This window comes from Lissotriton vulgaris, chromosome 6 (assembly GCF_964263255.1).
Source record: "Lissotriton vulgaris chromosome 6, aLisVul1.2, whole genome shotgun sequence".
Classification (NCBI taxonomy): domain Eukaryota; kingdom Metazoa; phylum Chordata; class Amphibia; order Caudata; family Salamandridae; genus Lissotriton; species Lissotriton vulgaris.
In genome coordinates, this window is record NC_141694.1 from 1,802,272,284 (window position 1) to 1,802,297,622 (window position 25,339).

Below are 25,339 nucleotides of genomic sequence, written 5' to 3' on the forward strand. Positions count from 1 at the left end.
CCAAGGGGAGGAGGTGGTTAAATGCCCCTCCTACTAATTTCCAGCGGGCCGGATATCCGCGACGGCGGATAGAGAGTGTGGGGATGGGGGGGAGTCCACGCTGTCCTTCCTACAGATACCTCACACGGGAACTCGGACGACCTTTAAGATGGCGTCGAGTGAAAGGGGCCCCCACCACGACAAGGGAAGTTACAGTTGGCAATGAGGGTAAAGTCCTCTGCGCATGCGCCGCTCACACCGTGAGGGCGAGAGTCTGGTAGTAGGGATCTGACACCGGTTAAGACCTTGCCGTTGGCCCTTAATACTAGGATGTACAATTTTAATTTAGAATGTATGCATTTTCAGGATGTTAGACTCGGCTGGGAAACCTTTGTATTAGAGATTTGTTAAGGTTAGCCAAAGTATATGTCTTCATCGAAATGTAATAAATGTAAAATTGTACATAATGCTTAATGATGAAACTTTTATTTAATGTTTTAAATTTTGTTTAATATTTTAATAAATACGGCCGGGAGGGTGACTCCCTCCCGCCTTCCAAAAGTTCAACCAGTGTCCGATTTCTCCCATCCTTGGGGATTGGTGTTGGGAGGGGGTGGCGGGCATCCCGGCCATATAGTTATTCGTATGGGAGATCACTTGCACTTTTAAAGCTGCCATATTGGTTTTTGCACGCTCTAGTGGTTTGCGCAGCAGGGAGGGATTTTTCTCCCCTGGCCTTTATTAGGTGCAGGCTGGCAGCGCTAGCCATGCTGGTGGTTCAAAAATGTGTGTCAGGGTAAGTTGTCCTGCAGTGCTGATGAATTGAAATCTTGTTATGTAATGGGGGCTTGTAGTCAAACATTTACTATTGTTGCTCTGAAAGATACAGTTTCGTCCCTACATTGTCACGAGGTGATCTATATGACATCTCAGGTGGGTAGGCCAAAAAAAGGTGTGTAAGTACTCATAGCTCCCAAAAGTTGCAGGGCCAGCTTCAAAGCATGTCTAATTAATGCAGGCTCTCTTCCAAACTTGCGCTGGACATCTACGAGATTGCTTCTTCTGGCATATCTCAAATTGATACCTTGGCCTCTGTAAATTTGGTTTAAATAGTGTCGATGCATGAGGCGGTTACACTCTTGACTTAGGTTTTACTCATCTTTCAGAACTACAGCTGGGGTTACAAGCCCCACTCACTTGGACCGCCCATTATTTAGCCCCATTATTCGTCCCCTGTCAGTCTAGGGCCCCTTTAGATAAACCACGTTTCCATAGTCCATGCCCTTGGCGTAAGGTGAATGAGATACATTTAGCCGACGCTGTTTCTAAGGACACCCCCGCTGTTTAAGCTGAATCTTGATCAGAATTCCATTCCATTCATCAACTGGCGCATGCAGGAAAATAAACCACTGCTGACAGCTGAAAAAAACATGAATGCTGCTGGAGGAAAGTCTTTTCACCTGCTGATAAGAAAATGTACAAGACAGCTCTAAAGTAATACAGTCCTGCTATTTGGAGAGCCCAATCAGACAGTTTTCTGATAAAATTGCCTCAGCATCTAATACTTTCAACGGCATTTCTCAAATAGCTCAAACTTTTATGGCGTCCAAAGCCTGTACTTAGTGTATTACTCTCTCCGCTGAACTCTTGTGAACACCTTTCTCTCTTTCATGAGAAGATTGAAACATCTATACAGGAGGAAGCGAGCATTAGGGCCAATGCAATTTTTTTTTTAAATACCTCTTGAAATGTCAGCTTAGGCCATTCTAGACTGTTGCTCTGGATCTCCTGAGATCCCTGCCCCCCTAGAATTTTTGCCAAGCCGAGTCACATTTTAAATCCAGTTTTAAATGACCTGTTTAATCAGTTACTGCAACAAGTGTTCAACCCACCCTGAGGTCTTGGTCAATTTTCAACCTATTTTTCTTCTGCCAACTTTTTCTAAATTACTGGAGTAACTGGTAAACCCGCAGATTACCCACAATTTGGAATTTAACAATCACTTACATAGTCGGGATTCAGACCTTGTCATAGTACAGAGTCTGCGTTGCTAGAAGTCAAAAAGGCAGATTTACAAGCCCCTTGTGACACTTTTGGGCCGAAAAAAGGGACGCAACAGCAGCATAAACAATGTGCCATGTTGTGACACATTTACAATGTGACGCATCTACGTAGATACATCCAGTTGTAAAGCCCTGCTCCATATTATACCTGCGTCAGGTATAATGTATGCAGGGTGAGCGTTCCGGCGCAAGAAAGCCTCGTAAAAGAGATGCAGTGAATTCTATAGGATTTCACTGCTCCACTTCTACGACGCAACACAACTCCGGCAATGCGTGACCTTTGCGCCAACAGATGCATGATGCATCAGTCATTCCTTGCGCCATGGTGCGCTGCATTGTACATGTGACGTATCCATGGTGGCGGAAGGTTTTATTTCTGTGACACAAGCAAACTGACGCATCTCTGCTATAATGCATAGAATCGTCAGTGTCTAGCAAATCTGCCCCTCAGTTTTTAAAACGGAATTTAGATCAAGGCCAAGCAGCTGTAGAAATACCATTAGACTTCGTGGTTGCTTTCGCTACTGTATCCCATCAAACCCTGTTACAACATCTCACAAACTGTGGCATATGTGAAACAGCCTTGGCATGGTTGAAATCCGTTCGATTGGATTGGTACCAATTTGTTCACCTGCAGCCTTTTACATCTTCACCAAAGACAATGAAGCAAGGAGTTCCCCAGGGGTCAGCTTCAAGCCCTACAACATTTAACATGTACATGGCTCCTCTTGCCTAACTCATTCAGCCATTTGGTCTAAATGTGGTGAAACACACTGGTGACACTCAACTCTGGTTCTCATTTGCAGAGGTAAATGGCGAACTTCAGAACTCTTTCCAGTCTTGCCTGATAAAGGTAGAGGAGTGGATGAAAAGCAGTTACCTGAAACTGAATTCGACCTAAACAGAAGTATTGCTCTTCTGCTGCTCTGCTTCAATTTGGTCAGTGAATGGTTTCTGTCGGAAATCAGTCCGCCTCCGATTCCTGTGGCAGAGGTCATAATCTGGGGGTCAATTTTGATAAAGAACTCTCTTTTGCCCCACGAGAGAAGGCAGCTACAGGTGTTTGTTTTGCTCTACTAAAATGCATAAACAGACATTTTTAAAGCCAGCTCCTAAAACCACGAGGAAAGCCGTGGTTTATTCTTTCATTAGTCACAGCTTGACTATGCCAACATTCTTTATCTGGGCCTCCAACAATAAACTTTGAATCAACTACAGTTGATACAAAATGCTTCTGCTAGGTTCCTGTTAGGAATGTACCCAGTAGGAATCAGTCTCAGAGTATCTGAGACATTTACACTGGCTTCCAGTCGACTGTACATTCATTTCAAGTGTCTTCTCATTACCATTATAGTTCTCCACAGCAGTGGTCCTTGTTAGCAGAGAGACCGAACCCACTTGTACCATTCCACCAGATCTCTCAGATCTTTAAGCAAGTTTTTTCTGGCAATCTGAGAATTCATCGGGCTAGTTTAGGTGGTCGATCCTTTCCCTTCCTAGCCCCCAAGTTTGGAATGCATTGCTATCAAAAAGTAGTGAATCACCTAACAAATTTATTTTTAAGAAACCTGGCAGTTTCATTCAGTTTATTTAGCTCTGATTAGGATTCCTCCTTTCTGCCCTGACAGCTCCAGGATGTCTGTAACACAGCTGTGCACTTTACAAATATTTCATTCATTTGTTCATTCAAAGCAATGTAAAAGGTGATATGAAGAGAGGAAGTCCTCCTACCCATACTAATTGCAGCGTGGGGAACATGTGTTTGCCAAAAATCCCAATTGCGCGGCTTCATCTACCTGCCAAGGTACTTGAAAAATGTATGAACTCTCATTTATCTTTATATCTTGAGAGAAACCAGAAACTGAAAACCACTCAATTTGGTTTTAGAGCATCTCGCAGTACCGAGTTTGCTCTTATTACTGCCACTGAGGATGTTAGGAAGGCGGTCGACTCAGGAGGGACAGCTGTTCTGATCCTTCTTGATTTGTTGGCCACCTTCAACACGGTGTACCATAATCTCTCAAAGCAGTAGGAGTAGGAGTACCTGCCCTTGCTCTGCTGATGTCCTTTTTAATCCACAGTTTGCAAAAACAACAGGTGATGGACCGAATGAGGATCAATGTCACACATTCAACCCAGTCAAAAGATCTGGGTCCAAATCCATCGTTTTTTTGCACTCCACACCACCCTGGGTTAGACAATGGCGATATGCAAATCAGCTCTGACCCTGTGCCCCATGGGAACAGTCCAGTCCGAACTACAAAAGCCATGTCCTTCCCAGAACGGAATCAAGCATCCGAGGACCGGACCGGTTTCGAGGTAACACCTCTCATCAGCCCGGCTAGCTTGACTCCAGTGGTGTGGAGTGCCTGGGACCCACGTCTGGGCATCCCCAGTACACTTATAGCGAGTTTGCAAAAACAACAGGTGATGGACCGAATGAGGATCAATGTCACACATTCAACCCAGTCAAAAGATCTGGGTCCTAATCCATCGTTTTTTTGCACTCCACACCACCCTGGGTTAGACAATGGCGATATGCAAATCAGCTCTGACCCTGTGCCCCATGGGAACAGTCCAGTCCGAACTACAAAAGCCATGTCCTTCCCAGAACGGAATCAAGCATCCGAGGACTGGACCGGTTTCGAGGTAACACCTCTCATCAGCCCGGCTAGCTTGACTCCAGTGGTGTGGAGTGCCTGGGACCCACGTCTGGGCATCCCCAGTACACTTATAGCGAGTTTGCAAAAACAACAGGTGATGGACCGAATGAGGATCAATGTCACACATTCAACCCAGTCAAAAGATCTGGGTCCTAATCCATCGTTTTTTTGCACTCCACACCACCCTGGGTTAGACAATGGCGATATGCAAATCAGCTCTGACCCTGTGCCCCATGGGAACAGTCCAGTCCGAACTACAAAAGCCATGTCCTTCCCAGAACGGAATCAAGCATCCGAGGACCGGACCGGTTTCGAGGTAACACCTCTCATCAGCCCGGCTAGCTTGACTCCAGTGGTGTGGAGTGCCTGGGACCCACGTCTGGGCATCCCCAGTACACTTATAGCGAGTTTGCAAAAACAACAGGTGATGGACCGAATGAGGATCAATGTCACACATTCAACCCAGTCAAAAGATCTGGGTCCTAATCCATCGTTTTTTTGCACTCCACACCACCCTGGGTTAGACAATGGCGATATGCAAATCAGCTCTGACCCTGTGCCCCATGGGAACAGTCCAGTCCGAACTACAAAAGCCATGTCCTTCCCAGAACGGAATCAAGCATCCGAGGACCGGACCGGTTTCGAGGTAACACCTCTCATCAGCCCGGCTAGCTTGACTCCAGTGGTGTGGAGTGCCTGGGACCCACGTCTGGGCATCCCCAGTACACTTATAGCGAGTTTGCAAAAACAACAGGTGATGGACCGAATGAGGATCAATGTCACACATTCAACCCAGTCAAAAGATCTGGGTCCTAATCCATCGTTTTTTTGCACTCCACACCACCCTGAGTTAGACAATGGCGATATGCAAATCAGCTCTGACCCTGTGCCCCATGGGAACAGTCCAGTCCGAACTACAAAAGCCATGTCCTTCCCAGAACGGAATCAAGCATCCGAGGACCGGACCGGTTTCGAGGTAACACCTCTCATCAGCCCGGCTAGCTTGACTCCAGTGGTGTGGAGTGCCTGGGACCCACGTCTGGGCATCCCCAGTACACTTATAGCGAGTTTGCAAAAACAACAGGTGATGGACCGAATGAGGATCAATGTCACACATTCAACCCAGTCAAAAGATCTGGGTCCTAATCCATCGTTTTTTTGCACTCCACACCACCCTGGGTTAGACAATGGCGATATGCAAATCAGCTCTGACCCTGTGCCCCATGGGAACAGTCCAGTCCGAACTACAAAAGCCATGTCCTTCCCAGAACGGAATCAAGCATCCGAGGACCGGACCGGTTTCGAGGTAACACCTCTCATCAGCCCGGCTAGCTTGACTCCAGTGGTGTGGAGTGCCTGGGACCCACGTCTGGGCATCCCCAGTACACTTATAGCGAGTTTGCAAAAACAACAGGTGATGGACCGAATGAGGATCAATGTCACACATTCAACCCAGTCAAAAGATCTGGGTCCTAATCCATCGTTTTTTTGCACTCCACACCACCCTGGGTTAGACAATGGCGATATGCAAATCAGCTCTGACCCTGTGCCCCATGGGAACAGTCCAGTCCGAACTACAAAAGCCATGTCCTTCCCAGAACGGAATCAAGCATCCGAGGACCGGACCGGTTTCGAGGTAACACCTCTCATCAGCCCGGCTAGCTTGACTCCAGTGGTGTGGAGTGCCTGGGACCCACGTCTGGGCATCCCCAGTACACTTATAGCGAGTTTGCAAAAACAACAGGTGATGGACCGAATGAGGATCAATGTCACACATTCAACCCAGTCAAAAGATCTGGGTCCTAATCCATCGTTTTTTTGCACTCCACACCACCCTGGGTTAGACAATGGCGATGCCCAGACGTGGGTCCCAGGCACTCCACACCACTTGGAGTCAAGCTAGCCGGGCTGATGAGAGGTGTTACCTCGAAACCGGTCCGGTCCTCGGATGCTTGATTCCGTTCTGGGAAGGATATGGCTTTTGTAGTTCGGACTGGACTGTTCCCATGGGGCAACAGGGTCAGAGCTGATTTGCATATCGCCATTGTCTAACCCAGGGTGGTGTGGAGTGCAAAAAAACGATGGATTTGGGCCCAGATCTTTTGACTGGGGGAATGTGTGACATTGATCCACATTCGGTCCATCACTTGTTGTTTTTGCAATTGCCGCCCTAAGTGCGCTGGGGATGCCCAGACGTGGGTCCCAGGCACTCCACACCACTTGGAGTCAAGCTAGCCGGGCTGATGAGAGGTGTTACCTCGAAACCGGTCCGGTCCTCGGATGCTTGATTCCGTTCTGGGAAGGATATGGCTTTTGTAGTTCGGACTGGACTGTTCCCATGGGGCAACAGGGTCAGAGCTGATTTGCATATCGCCATTGTCTAACCCAGGGTGGTGTGGAGTGCAAAAAAACGATGGATTTGGGCCCAGATCTTTTGACTGGGGGAATGTGTGACATTGATCCACATTCGGTCCATCACTTGTTGTTTTTGCAATTGCCGCCCTAAGTGCGCTGGGGATGCCCAGACGTGGGTCCCAGGCACTCCACACCACTTTGGAGTCAAGCTAGCCGGGCTGATGAGAGGTGTTACCTCGAAACCGGTCCGGTCCTCGGATGCTTGATTCCGTTCTGGGAAGGATATGGCTTTTGTAGTTCGGACTGGACTGTTCCCATGGGGCAACAGGGTCAGAGCTGATTTGCATATCGCCATTGTCTAACCCAGGGTGGTGTGGAGTGCAAAAAAACGATGGATTTGGGCCCAGATCTTTTGACTGGGGGAATGTGTGACATTGATCCACATTCGGTCCATCACCTGTTGTTTTTGCTTTTTAATCCACAGGAATCAGTATGTGGAAGTATGAGGGTTCAAGTCTGAAGAATTTAGGCTTCCCTGCAGGGTTTCTCAAGGCTCCTCCTTTATCCCCACTCTTTTTAATGCCTATGTAGCTCCTCTGGCTAATCTTATAAGAAGTTACGGTTTTAATCTAGTTTTTTATGCTGACGACACACAGATTATTGTGTCTATTTCTGATAATATCGCTGACACAGCCTCTAATTTTCAAAACTGTATGAGTGTCGTCAGCAAGTGGATGGATATGAACTGTTTAAAGTTAAACTCCATTAAAACCGAGGTATTAGTGTTCGGTAGGCATGTTTCCTTGTGGTCCGCTGATTGGTGGCCTACTGAGCTTGAACCCACCATCCTTCCTGTAGTAAAGGCCAAAAACCTTGGCGTCATTATTGACACCTCTCTCGGCAAGACTCAACATATAAATATGCTGACATCTTCCACCTATTACACTCTTCGCCTTCTCCCCAAAATCTTTCCATATATTTGGTCAACCAACAAAGAACAGTCATGGCAGCTTTGGTTATGTCCAAATTGGACTATTGTAACGGGTTGCTGGTGGGTGCTAGCAAGTTGGTTATAGCCAAGCTGCGGGTTCTTCAAAATTCTGCTGCACGCCTGTTGTTTGGTCTAACCCATTTTTCTTCAGCAAAACATGCCCTAAATGAACTACATTGGCTGCCTATTGTAAAGCGAATTCGCCTTTAAAAATTTACACAGGAGCTGCCCGGAGTACCAGCAGAATATTTTCCAATGGTATATACCCTCCTGGACGTTACGTTCCTCTTCGACCAATAACGTAAAGGTTCCCACCTTCGGCCTACAGAGATAGGGGGAGGGAAAGCTTCCACTACACCACGGCAAGGTGGTGAAATGCACCCCCCCCCACCTGAAATCAGCCCATGACCTTCTAGTGTTTAGAAAGGATTTAAAAACCTGGCTTTATACCATCTAACTGTTTCGTTTTCTCAGTGGGGGTTGTAGCTGGTGACTCATTTTTCTCTGTTAGCGCCTAGATGCCTTCAGATCATAGCGAGCTTTATAAATAAATAAATAAATAAGTAAGTAAATAAAAGAACAATTGTAGAAAAAAGAAAAAATATATGGTGGATCTACACCTCACATGGGTATTAATATTTGAATGTTGTCCATGTTGCTTGCGTACTGCTTAGAATGCACAATCTCTTTGGTTACCTCACCACTGTTCTCACCATTTAATTCAACTCTCCTTACAGTGTTTCTCTCCTTCTCAAAATCTGAAGAACTGAGGCCAAATGCATCAGAGCAGGTCGCTATCTGAAGCAAAAGCAATTCTACAAGTAGCAAAGGCATTTTCGGGAAAACTGAATATTCAGAGATAAAACTATTATGTGAAACATGGAAAAAGGTCTCAAAATCAGGAGAGATATCCACCATGGCTAACACCCATAAAGAAACGAAAGCTGTTGTGGCCCTGCTCAGTAAAAATGATGAGATGTGTCCCAGAGCCATCTACATTCTGTTACAATTAACTGAAGAAGGTGAAGAATGGAAGGAGGAAAGCCTTGCATATCTCCCCGCGGACAAGCAGTCTTACGATGATGCTTCATGTGACAAATTTAGGAGGCTGGGAATGGTAGCGGGGAGGGAGATTGATAAAAGGACCAGTGTAGCCAGATTTCAAGACCCATCACAAACCCAAAGCTGTCCAAGTTAAAGCCTAAATTCAGTCCAACGCAGACCAGTATTAGTCCAAAGTTGCAACCATCAATGTATGCAAAAAGAGCCTTCAGGAAACATTTGAAGCATAATTCTAATTTCTATACAACATGCGTATAGTGGTAGGAGCAGTCGTAAGTGATTCAATTGAAACTATGCTCTTCTGCAATCATGTCCAAATTCTGTGAATTTGAAGAGCAGACTATATCCCATCCTAATGAAGTTCAAGTGCGGGAACGTAGAAACTCTTTGAGTAATGTGTCTCCTTCTGATCCAGCGGCCTATAGTAAATATGCCATAAACTACGCTACCCAATTCCACAATATTCACCTATATACAAAAATCATTCAAAAGGCCCATAAACTAACATGACATATTTTGACCAACTGAATCATGTGACTTAATTAACCTATTCACAAATATATACATTTATATACAACCGCGGTAAAATGAATTCATTATTTTACAAACCCCAAAAATTAATTAAGCCACTGTGGCGAGAAGATCTGCTAATGGTAACCTAAACTCATGAAATAACAAGGCCAGCTTGTTTTTCAAAGTAAATGTTTTATTAGCTTTATTTAGGAAATTCATTAGAAATCTTTATTAAAGCAATTTTATTATAGTTTTGCAAATGATATTAATGATTTCAAAAGTAAGAAATATAAACATTTTTATTCAAAAGGAAAATAGCAGTTTGGCATGATTAAACCTAAGTCCCTAACTACGCTTAGCTATATTGAAGAAATGAAGAAATAAAGTATCAAAAGTCTTTGAGTCTTACATGCTCCAAGAAGAGTTCGTCAGCACGTCACACCCATCAAAGGTCAGCAAGAAGCAGCGCACTCTCTTCTCCGGGGAAGAGTTTTTATACCTTTTCTACGCTAAACTAATCTATGAAACTTATATTTTTCTGCTCAAGTCGGATTCTGATTGGCCATCAAATGACAGGCCACCGTGTCGTTTCATACTTTTGAACATTTATTTATTTATTTATTTGTTGGTTTATATAGCTCTTGAATCCACTCCAGCTGGAGTATCTCTGCGCTTTTAGAACCGGTAAAACAGCGGGTGTGGTATAGAGATGGAATTAGATTTCGTTTTTAAACAGGATAGTTTTTAGGAGTTTTCGGAAGGTAAGATGTTCTTTGCATTGTCTTAGGGACAGAGGGAGTTTGTTCCACAAGATGGGGCCAGTGGAGGACAGGGCTCTTCCTCCGTGACTAGACTTTTTAACGCGAGGGACCACAAGGAGGAGATTGCTACTTGATCTGAGGGATCGTGCTGGAACATAAGGAACAAATTTCCGCTCAAGATAAACCGGCCCCTGTCCATTCAAGCACTTATGGATCAGGCAACATATTTTAAATTTGGCTCTTTGTCAAATTGGGAGCCAGTGCAGTTGTTCAAGGAGGGGTTTGGAGGCAGTTCTCGGGGGAGCATTCTGCAGAAGGCGGACTGCCGTGTTCTGAATGACTTGTAACTTAGCCAACACTCCTTCGTTTGCCGAAAGCAGCAAGCCATTACAATATTCGATCCGACTAAGGATCAATGCTTGGACAAGTGTTTTCCTAACAGAGTCGGGTAGAAGTGTGAAAACTTTGCGTAGCAGACTGATGGTATGGAAGCATATCCCAGAGATGTAACTTGTATTTTGTTTTAATGACAAGTCGTGATCAAGCCGAATTCCCAGATTCTTCACGACCTGTTTAGGTTCAGGGACTGCTCCTAATTCTGCTGGCCACCATTCTGGAGTCCATAGTATTTTGGCCTCCCCAAACAACATGACCTCCGTTTTGCTGACATTACATTGGAGATAGTTGGTAGACATCCATTTTGCCACTTCCTTCATGCCTGAAGAAAAGGAGTTCCTAACCTCAGCGGAAAGAGTTTTAAAGGGAAAGAGGAGCTGTGTATCATCTGCGTATGATACGGGGATGAAGCCGTACCTACGCAGTACTCCTGCCAGGGGTGCCACATAGATATTAAAAAGAGTGGGGCTCAAACATGAGCCCTGTGGCACCCCCTTAGAAATCTCTATTTCCGCTGAGCAATACGTACCCATGGTGACTCTCTGGGTGCGATCCGCTAGGAAACTCTTCAACCAGTCAAGGGCTTTGTTCTTAATGCCAGCGTTCGACAACCGTTGAGTCAAGATGGTATAAGACACGGTGTCGAACGCTGCCGACAGATCTAATAGAACCAAGATGACTGAAAAGCCCTTGTCCTGGTATACATGGAGGTCATCAGTAACAGACAGAAGGGTGGATTCTGTACTGTATTTGGGGCGGAATCCTGACTGGGATTCATCCAGCGCATTGGCAAGTTCAATATGTCCGGATAGGTGGCGATTCACAAACTTTTCTATAAGTTTCCCCAAGAATGGTAATAGGGAAATAGGTCTTAAGTTGGTTAGATCAGACCAAGGTGTGGCGGTGTTTTTCCTTATAGGTCTAACAAGAGCACGCTTCCATTCCTTAGGGACAGTGCCTGAAATAAGTGAGGGGTTTACCAGTTCAGTAATCATTGGGCATAGTAGTTCATCCAATGCAGGCATTAACCTGGCACGGATGATGTCCTCTGGACTCCCACTTTTAATCTGCTTAATTAAAATTGATGTTTCTTGTAGTGAGATAGGGGGAAGGATGTCTAAGGAGTATATATCCAGTATAACTCCTGTGAGATTCGAGGGGGGTTCAAGGACTAAAGGTGTAGCCTTGTTTGTGCACACTATTTTGTCATAGATTTTATTAATTTTATTAGTGAAAAAGCAAGACATTTCATCACACAATTGTTGGGAGGACATATCAGGGGCTTCGCAGGCAGTGGGTTTAGCGAATGTTTGTAAAATTTGAAAAAGAACCCTGGGAGAGTTCCCTGCCTCTTGTATTTGCGATGTGATATGGGCTTTTCGTGCAGTGCGAATTGCTTTATGGTAGAAGGATAATCCGTCCCAGTACTTGTTCTTATCCTCTAGAAGATGGGAGGTTCTCCATCTTTTTTCTAATTTCCTAGCACCTGATTTGAGTGTTCTCAGATGGTCAGAGAACCAGATTTCTTGTTTTTTGGCTGGCCTAGATTTAAAATGTTTTAATGGGGCAATTTTATCTATGACTTTCGTAGTTTCTCCTACGAATTTTTTAAGAGCCGTGTCAATATATCCAAAGGTAGGAGGATAGGGGGATTAAAATGTTCTCTAAAAGTAGAGTTGGTGACTTTATGCCACTGTCTAAGGATGCAAGGTAGTGAGCTGGGGCATGAAGAAGTGGGTACTTGAAAGGGGGTAGTGAATTCCACAATAAAATGGTCAGTCCAGCTCACCTGAGTTGCAGGCGGGCAGGAGACAAGCGGGACATTAGAGAGTATCAGGTCTAAGGTATGACCTGCCTGATGTGTAGGTCCACAGTTCCTTAATATTAGTCCTAAGGATGATAAGTCTGTTAATAAAGATTGTGCCTCCTTACAATCTGATCTCTCACTGTGTACATTAAAATCTCCAAGTAATATGAACTCACTATCATTATTGATATGTGGGGCTAGTAATTCGACCAGGATATTAGTAAAATTATTGTAGGGACCAGGAGGACGATAAACTAGAGCACCTTTATAGTTTTCTTTAGGGGATGAATGTATTTTGAAAACTAAAATTTCAATGTCGGGGGAACTGAGTTCATCTAGGATCGAGATTACCAGCTTTTCTTTGTATACAATAGCAATCCCACCGCCAGTTTTCAAAGGACGGTCTAGTCTAACTACTTTATAGTTACAGGGGATTGCTAAAAGTTATGGCTGGGGTACAGTGTGGTTTGAGCCACGTTTCCGTAAGATAACATACCTCAGGTTGTTTGGAGGAGATTAGTTCCCAAACCTCCGCGGTATGTTTCGAAAGGGACCTAATGTTGCATAAGATGTTTTTCCTCCCCAATGGAAGGTCATTAGCGACTTGCGATAAGGTGGGGAACAAAGGATTGGGACTGCTTCTATTGTGCGTCTTTCTCATTAGTTCTGTCACTTTCTTAGAGTCCATTGTTTTAGCTTTCGAACTGCGAGGCTTCCTCCAGATCGCAACATTTATTGAACTTCCTTGGATTTTGTCATACTCTTCTGCCGGTTCCTGGCCTTGGCCCGCTGACCAAAAGAACAGTCAGCTCATCACGTTTCATTTTATTCATTGTCAAATAAACTCGGCATGATGGAAACTTTTCCATGACAGACTCTTTACTTTCTCCGAGCAAAATTTTGCCAAACACGAATGCACTAGGCCCAAAACCACTTTTACAAAAACTAATATATAAACAAACACAATAGAATAATTAATGAAAGAAATACAGTTTGTTCTGTTGCCACCCACCATTGCTAATGATTTACCCATTAGACTAAATTACCTAGCAGAAGCAAACAAATAAAGCAGCATTTATATCTACCATTCTTCATAAGACCAGCTGGATTCTCCATGTTACTGAAAAATATAAGAAAAGTTAAATAGACACGACGCAGACAACAACAACATACATAGACAATGGCACACATAAACTAAGCACATGCCAGTAATTAATCAGCGGCATTAATGTTGACAAAAACAAAAAGACAAACAAAACAATGTTTATTATTTATTATAAACGCACTTGCTGCAACATAATGCACATAAAACCCTTATGTTCGTGTACGCGATATTTAATCTAGGTTGAATTAATAAACACATAACACACATTATTAGTATTAATAGGTTATGGAAGTATAACTTCGCGAGCTGAAATGAATGCATTTCTAAAACTCGCTCCATCAACTCCCTCATCTGGTGATTTCCAAATCACCACACCACACCCAAAATTTAGCAAAATTGTATTCAGAATATGATTTGATTTCACTGTGTTAGTATTTCTAAAAAGTTGTTTCAGCTGTATCTCTGCAATTATCATACTGAGCTCTACGAAACTCTTCCAGCTCTATCTCTTTCTCCTGCTCCTTTCTGATTTTGTAAATTCTCCTTTTTTCTTTCATGTACTTTTTTCTCTTATATAACATACAACTGACCTTCGTCAAAACTATCATAAAAATTATTACAAACAAAGGTGTTAGAATCTTGCCAAGAACTGAACCACCAATCTCTTGAAACCAGGTTTTGATTGCCTGAAAACCTTTGGAAATTCATTCTGAAAAATCATCCTCTTCTAAAGGAACTATTTCTGAATGCATCTCTGTGATGTTTTTAATGTACATTTCAATATTCTTACTCTCATCAGGGATATACGTACAGCAGTGCTGAACATGTAAAAATGCCACAAACTCCTCCCTCTTTTGCTAGGAGTATGTCCAGGGCAAGACGGTTCTGCATTACCATTGATCTAACCGCAATGACTTCAGTATCCACTAATTGGAAACCACCAGCTGTGTCAGTTGACAACCTGTCAACTATTGTGGACAATTTTCTAATTCTCCCTGAATTTAGGGTAATGCCTACTATAGGAATCACAGCTTCAAAAATGTCCCCCAAAATCTCTGAAAAACGTTCTCTTTTATATCTATTTACATGATTACTGATTACAAATGAGCCGTCTGCATTTCTTATAACATGAAATATTTTTGGAAACACAAGACCAACAAAACATGTCCCGTACCAATGGTCCGGTAAATTATAATAGGCTTTGTCTCCACAGATAAAATAAATCCCAGGAAAGATTGGGGGGCATATTATCAAGGGGGTTTATCTCCGCTTTTTTGGCTTTAAAAGCCAAGAAAGCGGAGATAAAATTATCTCCCTATTACCAAGCTGTCGCTAACACCAGTTAGCGACAGCTAGTAGGAGATAGCGACCATCTTGGGCCCCACTTTGCATGTCAGTGATATTTATCACTAATGAGATGCAAAGTGGGCGTGCCAAGATGTTAGAGACTGAAAACAGTCGCTAACATCGCTATCTCCTATTACCAACTTTTGGAGATATTCGCGCTAAGCGGGAATATCTCCAAAAGCTAACACCTGCCCTGAGCAGTTCTTAGCCATGTTATCCAATGGGAGGTGGATAACATGGCTAAGAGCATTTGCTCAATAATGCATGAATATCGCTGACTTTTCAGCGATATTCATGCATTTCGGCCGTTTTTTATCGCATTTGCGATAAACCTTGTTAATAGCAAGGTTTATCTGCGATAAAAATCGCCGATGTGCGGCGATAATTTTTGTCTCTAAACAAGTTAGAGACAAAAATTATCGCTAGTTGTTGGTAATATGCCCCTGGGTCTTTACCACCCTTGAATCCCCAACCCCCCATGATTTGGTAACTGTCCTCACAATTGCTTGCTCCCACAAAATAATTATCAAAAAGTGTATTATCTCTTCTAATGCTATCTATGTGGCTTATCTATGTGAATTGCAACATTATCAAAAGATTTGCCATTGAGTTTTTTATCCTCCTTTTGCCAGAACTTCGATTTGGTCTGCTTGACCACCTCATTTCTTTTATAGATTGCTCTTCTTTCCTCAACAAGATTCAGGAAGGTCTTCTCTTCAGCTCTCAATTTGCAGGGCAAATTATTTCTATAAGCATACTCATATGTGAGTTCATTAGTAACTAAAAAGAATTCCCTCATTTGTTTAGATTGTTTATGTTTATTTAAAGCTTTCTCAACTTTCAAGTTAGCAAAAATGTCATCGTAGTTAGAGTAATAATACTCCAAGCGACCAGTCTGATAAAATAAGCTAGCTATCACACTGCAAGTCATGCCATAAGTAAGAGGAAGCATATTATATGTCACTCCCTCAGAAACAGAAGCAGGTAACTTTACACAAATGTAGCAATCTTTGACACCGATAACCTTAACATACTCCCCCAAAAGTCTAGAAAATGTATTGCTAGAAAAATCACCAACAGACCTATCTTGATGAGCTTCTGGTCTGTGATCAATAACTTTGTTAGCTTTGCCTGTTGCACTATGTTTGTCTTGACTAACTGAAGCTTTGCTTGTCATGTTAACTTTGTACATCTCCCTATCGATCCGAGAGGAAAAATGACAGCTAAAACTAACCAGAGCAGAATTAATATGAGCATACATATCAGAGCCATCTTACAACAATTTTTGAAAATAGAACATTTCGAAGTACCTTGCTTCACAACAGAAGGCATCTTTATTTATCACAAAAGAGAAAACAAAAATTTTTAAATTTTAAAATATGTCTAAATAATTAAAATCTTTTTTTTTTTCAAATAATCTAACAACTTTTCTTCGACTTTGCGTCACAAGTTATTTTGCAACTAAACACTATTTCTTCGACCTTGTGTCACCTAACACATTTTCTTCAGCCTTATGCAAAAAACAGAAACCTAAATTCTAATAAATTAGTACTTCAATCATTGTCACTATTGTCTTCAACTTCTTCCTGACTGCTACTATTTATTTCAATCACAGGCGGGATTATTATATAAGCCCATTCAGGAGACTTATATTTATGGTTTGGCTTTAAAACTCTCTTTGTTTTTCTTGTGATTACTTCTATTTTCTTTCCTTTCTCTGCTTTCTTTTCAGGATCCCCCTGACTCATTATCTCATTCACCTGTTCTTTAGATCTGTTTATCAACCTGAACCTCGGACCACTGTTTTCACTTGGCCAATTATCACCTTTTCTTGATAATTTCTTTTTTGGCTCAGTCACATTCGATTCTGTTCTCCAAGCTCTTTTTCTTAATGTTCCTTTTTGAAAATTTTCATCACTATCTCCAGAATCACTGTCAGAAATCTCAATTCTTGACTCAGGTATTTCTCTATTCGGCAGCTTCACTCCATTAGGAACAATATTCTCACAACTGGTACTCGGCAATTCTTCTTCTTCTTCAATTACCTTCAACTTCCCAGTTTCAGATTTCTTGTTCTCACATTCAGAGCTTCTTTTCTGCTTTTCGATACTTTCGTGGTCTTGTTTCTGAACTTGATCAGACTCTTCTACTTCTTCAGTTTCTTTTTCAGATTCTTCTGCTGTTTCTTTTTCTAGCAGATCTTCATCATTTTCTGAGTCTACAACAATTATTTCTAAATCCTTTTCATTCAAATCTTCGTTCACAGATGAACTTTCCAGATGTCGACCTTCCTGTCGATCTTCAGTATCTGGATTTTCTTCAGCTTCTTCTTCAGAATCTGAATCAGCCGTTGTTTCACTCTCTTCATCAGAGTTTTCAAGTGTAGGTATAGTAATCGTGTGACTGGGATGAATCCACCTTTTTATGCCTCTACACTTTACTGCATTTGTTGTCACAAGTATCACCTGTCTCGGTTTCTGCTACCTTGGCACCAGACAATTTCTTCTTCGGTGAACTTTTGTCCTCACCCAATCTCCAGGTCTCAAATCATGCGATTCCACTTTGTCTTTTGACTGTACTTCTGTGCCCACCTGATTAGACACAGAAGTCACGACATCAGACAGCTTTTTACAGTAATCCAAAATTGCACTGTCATTAATGTTCAACAGTTTTCCCACTGGTATAAATGCTTGTCTCATGACTCTGCCCATCACAATATCATGAGGACTTAGACCTGTCTTTTTATCTGGTGTACTTCTTAAGGTCATCAGAACAAGTGGAAGAGCATCTATCCACTTTATACCTGTGGCTAGACACATTTTCCCTATTCTGTTTTTTATCGTTCCATTTATTTACTCCACCACTCCTGATGCCTCTGGTCTGTATGCACAATGCAACTTCTGCTCAATGTGTAAAGCTTCACAAATTAGCTTCAACAGTCTGTTATCAAAATGTCCTCCTCTATCACTTTCAATAGTTGCAGGAAATCCGTATCTTGGTATTATCTCTCTCAAAAGTAACTTTGCTACAGTGATTGAATCATTGTGACATGTGGGGAATGCCTCTACCCATCTTGAAAACAAACAGACAATTACCAGCACATATTGCAACCTGTTGTGTTTGGGCATCTCAATGAAATCCATTTGCAACCTGGTGAAAGGACCACCCTCCCGTCCTATAATTCCCGTTCCCACAACTGTCTTCCTGTTTGGATTCATTTGTTGACAGATCAAACACCTTTGACATAATGATTCTGCAATTGTTCTGAATTTGGTATTGAACCAAGTTTCTTTAAAAAGCCTTATCATTGAATCTCTTCCAATATGACCTTGACCATGGTACATTCTGGCCATATCAGAAATCATGCAATTTGGTAAAACTATTCTGCCATCTTTGTATGTCCAAATTCCATCCTCATCTCGCTGTCTACATTCTGTTTTCAACCATGTGTCTTTTTCCTCATCATCAGCTTCATCTTGTAAATCTTTTATTCCCTGCCATGTCTCAACTATTGATGTTAGCATCAGTGAAGTCAAATCGTATTCCTTATTTTTTTCCCGATTTAGTGCAAAATTGTTTCTTGCACAATATTTTGCAATTTCATCCGCGAATGCATTTCCTTTGGTGATAAAATCTGCACCTTTCTTGTGAGCAGCACATTTTTCTAATGCAATTTCTTTTGGCAACTGTATGCCATCAATTAATCTTTTGATAAAATTTGCATTTCTGATTGGTGAACCTGCTGATGTCATATAGCCTCTCTGAGACCAGAGCTGTCCATAATCATGCACAACACCATACCCATATTGGCTATCAGTTATTATGGTAATTCTCAAATCTTTTGCCAATTCACAAGCACAAATTAAAGCAATCAATTCAGCTACTTGTGCTGAACGAATTCCTTCAAGACATGATGCCTCTTCAACATCTGCAACTGTGCAAACTGAGTAAGCTGCTCTTAAAATGCCTCCTTCTGATCTTAGACAGGAACCATCCACAAAATAGACATGATCTGATTCAGGCAACGGTACATCTTTAATGTCCTGCCTTGGCATGGTGCAATATTCCATAACATCCAAGCACTCATGTTCCACATTATTTTCATCTTTAAATTCAGTTTCAGGTAACAAGGTGGAAGGGTTAAGATTCACACACCTCGCTATTGAAACATTATCTGATCCCAGAATAATTTTTTCATACTTTGTGAGTGTATTGCTTGTCAGATGCTGCATTTTGCTTCTTGTAAGGAGAATTTCAACTGAATGAGGAACATAGACCTTTACAGGAAATCCCATTATGATTCCCTCACTTTGCTCAAGGCTAACAATAGTTGCTGCAACTGCTTTTAAACAGCCTGGTAAAGCTTTTGCAACAAGATCAAGGACTGCTGAAAAATAGGCAATAGGTTTTCTCAAATTTCCATGTTTCTGAATTAACACAGACAATGCACATCCTTCCCTTTCACTGCAATACAGCTCAAAATCCTTTTCGTAATCTGGCATGCCCAAAGCTGGAGCTTCACACAAGATTCTACTTAATTTTTCAAAAGCTTCCAACTCAATTTCAGTAGGAACAATTGGATCTTTTATGTCAGATTTCGTCAATCTCTGCAGTGGTTTCGCAATTACTGAAAATCCACTAATCCATTGACGACAATATCCAACCATTCCCAAAAACATTCTGACCTGTCTATGTGTTTTTGGAGGTTGCATTCCTTGAATCATTTTGATCCTCTCAATTGTCACTTGTCTCATTCCCTTCGCAATTCTATGACCAAGATATTTTACTTCTTGTTTACAAAACTGCAATTTTGCAGGAGACACCTTATGTCCCTCATCTGCTAAATGATTCAGAAGAGTAATCGTGTCAGTAACACAGTTGTCCTTTGTTTTTGCTGCTATCAACAAATCGTCAATGTATTGAACCAATGTTGATCTGCCAGGTAAATTTAAATCTTCCAATGATTTCTTTAACAGCTCATTAAAGATAGAAGGACTCTCTGTATACCCTTGAGGAATTCTACACCATGCGAGGGTCTTATTTTGGAACCTAAATGCAAAAATTTCCTGACTCCCTGGATAAAATGGAACAGTAAAGAACGCATTGCAAAGATCAATGACAGTATACCATTCTGCATCACGCGGAATCTGGTAAAGAATGACTGCTGGGTTTGGAACAACTGGACAACAAGGAACAACTATTTGATTAATCTTTCTCAAATCCTGAACAATTCTGTATGTTCCATTTGGCTTTTTAATCCCCATAATCGTTGAGTTACAAGGACTGCTCTCAATTTCTTTTAAAACACCTTGCTTAATGAATTTTTCAATCACAGGAATAACACTCTCAATTGTTTCAGCTTTCATTTTGTACTGGGGAGTATTTGGAAATTCTATTCCCTGCTTCACTGTAATTTTAACTGGATCCACATGTTTCATCAGACCCATTTCACTTCCTGGTAAATCCCAAATTTCAGCCTTTACTGTATCTTTTAATTCTTCAGGTAAATTTTCTTTATCAAATACAGGAAATAATTTTGTTTCTTCTGCTTCAACCATTAACATTGTTAATCTGTACAGACCATCTTCCTCCATTGTTTGTAATTCAATTCCCTCTGGTGAGCAATATATTCTGCAATTCATTTTACACAATATATCTCTCCCCAATAGGTTTACAGGACTACTGTTACAAACTACAAACCTGTGTTTGTCTTTAAAATTGCCAATTTCAACTTTCACAGGCTCTGTCAAATCTGTTTTAATTTGCTGATTACTTACACGAACTACTTGGATGGTTTCCCCGGAGAGAGGCACCAGTGTCCACAAGAAAAGTGATCTCTTTATCATTCACTTTACCATTTACATATGGACCAGACTAGTCAACCTCAAGAGTGGCTCCAACTACACACTCTTCCTCCTCTCTCGGGCACCGTCAGAAGCTGTCATCAGAATCGCTTCCTTTGTTCCCTGTTATCAAAAATTGTCCTGATGCATTTTGCACATCAGATCTTTGAGCTCTAATTACCTGATCGCTTCTGCTGAATCCTGTATTTGCGTTATATCTCTGACTACCCCCACAATTTGGAAGAGGAGGCTGTGGAATCTGATTCTGCTGATGTATTAACTGTCGCTGTAGCTGTTGCCGAAGACCCAAATCATTAAATTGTCGCTGTAGCTGTTGCTGCAGATCTACATCATTCTGCATCTGTGGGTTTAATGATGCATTTTTTAAATTTCTGGGCGGGTTTTTACACTCGTGTTTCCAGTGTCCAATTTCTTCGCAATTAAAACAAGGTAATTTCTGCTTCAGCTCTTCAATATTAACATTAAATTTTGGCTTATTAAAATTATTTTTAAATTTTCCCTGACCTTGACTCTGGTTCTGATTCTGACCAAAATTTACATTTTTATTTTCAAGGCTTGCAATCTGATGTTCACCCACCTTCCCCTGTGTCCACATTGCTTTCTCCTTTAATTTCTTTTGTCTTACTTCTAATTCATCACTGCAGTATTTTGCTTTTCTCAAAATATCATCAACTGAAAGTGATTGCCATCCGACAATATTATTCCTGATCATTTCTCCAATTTCTGCTTTAAGACCATAAACAAATCTGTAAATAAAATGACTCATATCTTTTTCATCCAATTTCTCATAGCCACTGTACTGCTTGAAAACCTGTAATAACCTTTCATAAAATGCATGAACTGACTCTTTTGGCTCCTGATTCGTTCTGTCTATTTTTACCCAATCAACTTCCTTCGGGGCAATTTTCTTTTTTAACCAGTAGATCACATTATCATACAAATCCATGACCTCTGATGCTGGAGCACCTGTTTCCTTGATTCGCTCTGGCTCTACTTTTGGCCAACTCACAGCAATTTTACATTCTGTCCAAAGATCTGATGGGACAACTATGTCAAAGAATCCATCTAAATCAATCCACAGAACTTTTGAAACTTTGATAAATCTGTCTACCTGTCTGTACCATTCCACAGGCTTCTCTCTCAGCCGCGGGAAATCATTTGTGAAAAGTGAAATATCTTGTCTTGACCATGGGACATGAACATATCCACCACCTGCAATTTCTCTCATTGGAAACTGTTTAGACATTTTATCTAGTCTTTCTTCTTCCTTCTTTTTGGTCCATTTCACTCTCCATTTACTTAAGTCACCTAACTTTTTGATGTACACAATCAATTCCTTTATGTGCATAATTCTTCCCATTGTATTAAAGTTCCCAATGTCTTTCTCAGTAAAGTCTAGTCTGTAATGCTTTCCCAAATTTTTCTGTCTGCTCAAATCGATTTCTAATTCTGCAGCTAATTCTTCCAATTGATCATATTTATTTTTAGTTTTCCACTGAATACTTTTACAGATGAACAAAAGTTCATCATCTCGATAGTATTTTAAACTATCAGGACCAATTGTGCCAATTATTAATTCCTCTAAATCTGCTTTTAATTTTGCACCATCAAATTTTGAATTAGACTCTCTTCTTTCTGAAGTCTCAGCATCTGACTCTGCACCCATTGGTGTTCCACTGAAAGAACCTTCATTAAAAGTCAAATCAGGCATTTTCGTTTTTTCACGATGTATTTCAGTTAAATCCGAATAAAATTTTTCAGCTACTTTTTGAATTTCTGCATTTAATGGAATTGTCAAACCTGTCTGTTTATTTTCCCCTTGATCGAAAACCGGCTGAACAGGACCAATTGTTACTGGAACTGTCACTGCTTCCATGCCTTTTGTTAACTGATGAATTAATTTTTCTGTTTGATCGTAAATAATCTGAAGTATTTACACTTTCCTCATTTCTGATAGTTCCCATTGGATTTCTAAAAACCTCAGGAAAATTTCTGCCTTCATTGAAAATACTAGAATTAGTTCTTTTTCCCTGCCTTTCAGGAGTTTCAAAAGATTCTGAATTATTTGGGTACAATTTTGGCGATTCATTTAATGGAGGTGCACTTTGTGTGGTTCCTGGAGAAACAATCGGAGTAGACCATGAACAAGCTGGTTTCAATGTAGTCTGCTTTTTATTTGTGGTATAAATTTCTTCTAAAACTGCATCTTCCGATTCACTTTCTTCAACTACATTATTTTTCTTTTGAGTATTCTCTTCACCTGGATTCCCTGAAACCATTTCTCTTATCACGTAAAGACCATCGCTCATGCTTGCTTGTCTCCACACAAGCATTCTATCTTCATGCGTTTCTCGTCTATAAATCGGTGTTTTAGGAGGTCTTTTCATCCCATTTACTTCCCTCTGAAGTTGAAACATCTCATCCTCCCATTCAACTAAAGCTTCAAATTGAGTTGGTCTAGGCTTTGGTACAAGAGCCAACATTTTTTCCCTCAAATTTCTTAAAATTCTCATATTAAATGAACCATCATCTGGCCAAGCCAAAACACCATCATCTTTAGTGTAATGCTTCCAAACATCAAACCATAGGCAAGTATGATAACCATATTCACCTTCCATATACGATGCAGGTGTCTTGTATTTATGAAGTAATTTACCACCTCGCGTTTCGATTTTCTTATCGGGTGAAATAAAATTTTTAAACCTTTGAAATAATGTAAGATTTTTCTCATTTTTCCTGTAAAAATAAGTCATTTTTAAATCAAATCCACTTAGTTGGAAATGATCGTATAATTTCCTGATTTGTTTCACAACTCTAGCCAATCCGTGCAGAAACACACCAGCAAGCCAATCAGGTCTGAGCTACGTCACCACCTTGCTCAACCAATAGAAATAGTACTTTCCCAAAGAGCCAATCAGAGTACTATTTGTCTAAGTCACGAGAGCCAATCAGAGCACAGCCTGTGACGTATATTATCCAATCACTGCGCGGACTGTGTGACGTACACATCCGCTGCGGTTTCTCGCGTCTCACTCTCAGCGCTCACCCCTCCTTCACAAAAAATTTTCACAGCGCCATTTGAAGAACGCCTTTTTAATGAAACTCAATTACTAACGACAAAAAGAACAAACCATTTGTCTGTTTCTCTAAATAAAGTAACAGAGTTTTTCAGTCATTCAAGAATTCTTTTTCGTGGAATAGACAACGCTACTCTCACAGAATATACATTCGCCAATAAAGCAAACTTTACTCTATCCTTCAAACAGGCAAAAATGAACGCGTTTCCCTCTGAATGCACATAAAGTAGCAATTCAAAGTTTGACTCGAACGAAATTACACAATCATTTTCTCACTTTCAAACGGAAAGTATTCTAAGCAAACACATGAAATCTTGGCAGGACTTTACCCAGCCACAGATATCCTGAATCGCCAGCAAAATACACAATTTTACCTTACCCTTCACTCAAGCTCAAATATGTTCTAATACTTTATTCGCAGTGAGTTTTAAAGCGGGCTCTTTGTCCCTATACTCAAAGCTGCAATTTCATAGACAATCCTCACTATACATACATTCTCTCTAACACACCTATATCCCTAACGCGTATTGTACGGCCACAATACTTGTGATATATCTTAATACCACAATTCTGAAACAGATCAAATGCACTGTGTGATTTCACTCATATCACACCACTCTGTACCGGTACAACTAGGATTTTTCACACTGCAGGAAAAAACTTTTCGACTACACGTAACACAAGTGAACAAACTTAACATATGTTAATCAACGATCCTATGTAACTACCATGTAGCATGTTGGTTACCATAGAAAACCATCAGTCTGCTACCAGGAAATTGATCCAGCGGCCTATAGGAAATATGCCATAAACTACGCTACCCAATTCCACAATATTCAACTATATACAAAAATCATTCACAAGGCCCATAAACTAACATGACATATTTTGACCAACTGAATCATGTGACTTAATTAACCTATTCACGAATATATACATTTATATACAACGGCAGTAAAATGAATTCATTATTTTACAAACCCCAAAAATTAATTAAGCCACTGTGGCGAGAAGATCTGCTAATGGTAACCTAAACTCATGAAATAACAAGGCCAGCTTGTTTTTCAAAGTAAATGTTTTATTAGCTTTATTTAGGAAATTCATTAGAAATCTTTATTAAAGCAATTTTATTATAGTTTTGCAAATGATATTAATGATTTCAAAAGTAAGAAATATAAACATTTTTATTCAAAAGGAAAATAGCAGTTTGGCATGATTAAACCTAAGTCCCTAACTACGCTTAGCTATATTGAAGAAATGAAGAAATAACGTATCAAAAGTCTTTGGGTCTTACATGCTCCAAGAAGAGTTCGTCAGCACGTCACACCCATCAAAGGTCAGCAAGAAGCAGCGCAC

General features: G+C 41.0%; 2 protein-coding genes across 2 annotated transcripts in view; both read right to left on the bottom strand.

Annotated features, from left to right (window-relative positions):
• The window catches only part of LOC147709532 (fucolectin-like), a 1,051,872-nt gene that overhangs the window by 881,911 nt on the left and 144,622 nt on the right, over positions 1-25,339 (bottom strand). The window lies entirely within an intron of this gene.
• On the bottom strand, positions 20,974-23,659 carry LOC147709536 (uncharacterized). Its single transcript, XM_086925203.1, is given in 2 exon segments — positions 20,974-22,812; positions 22,814-23,659. Coding segments are annotated over 2 exon segments (2,685 nt in total).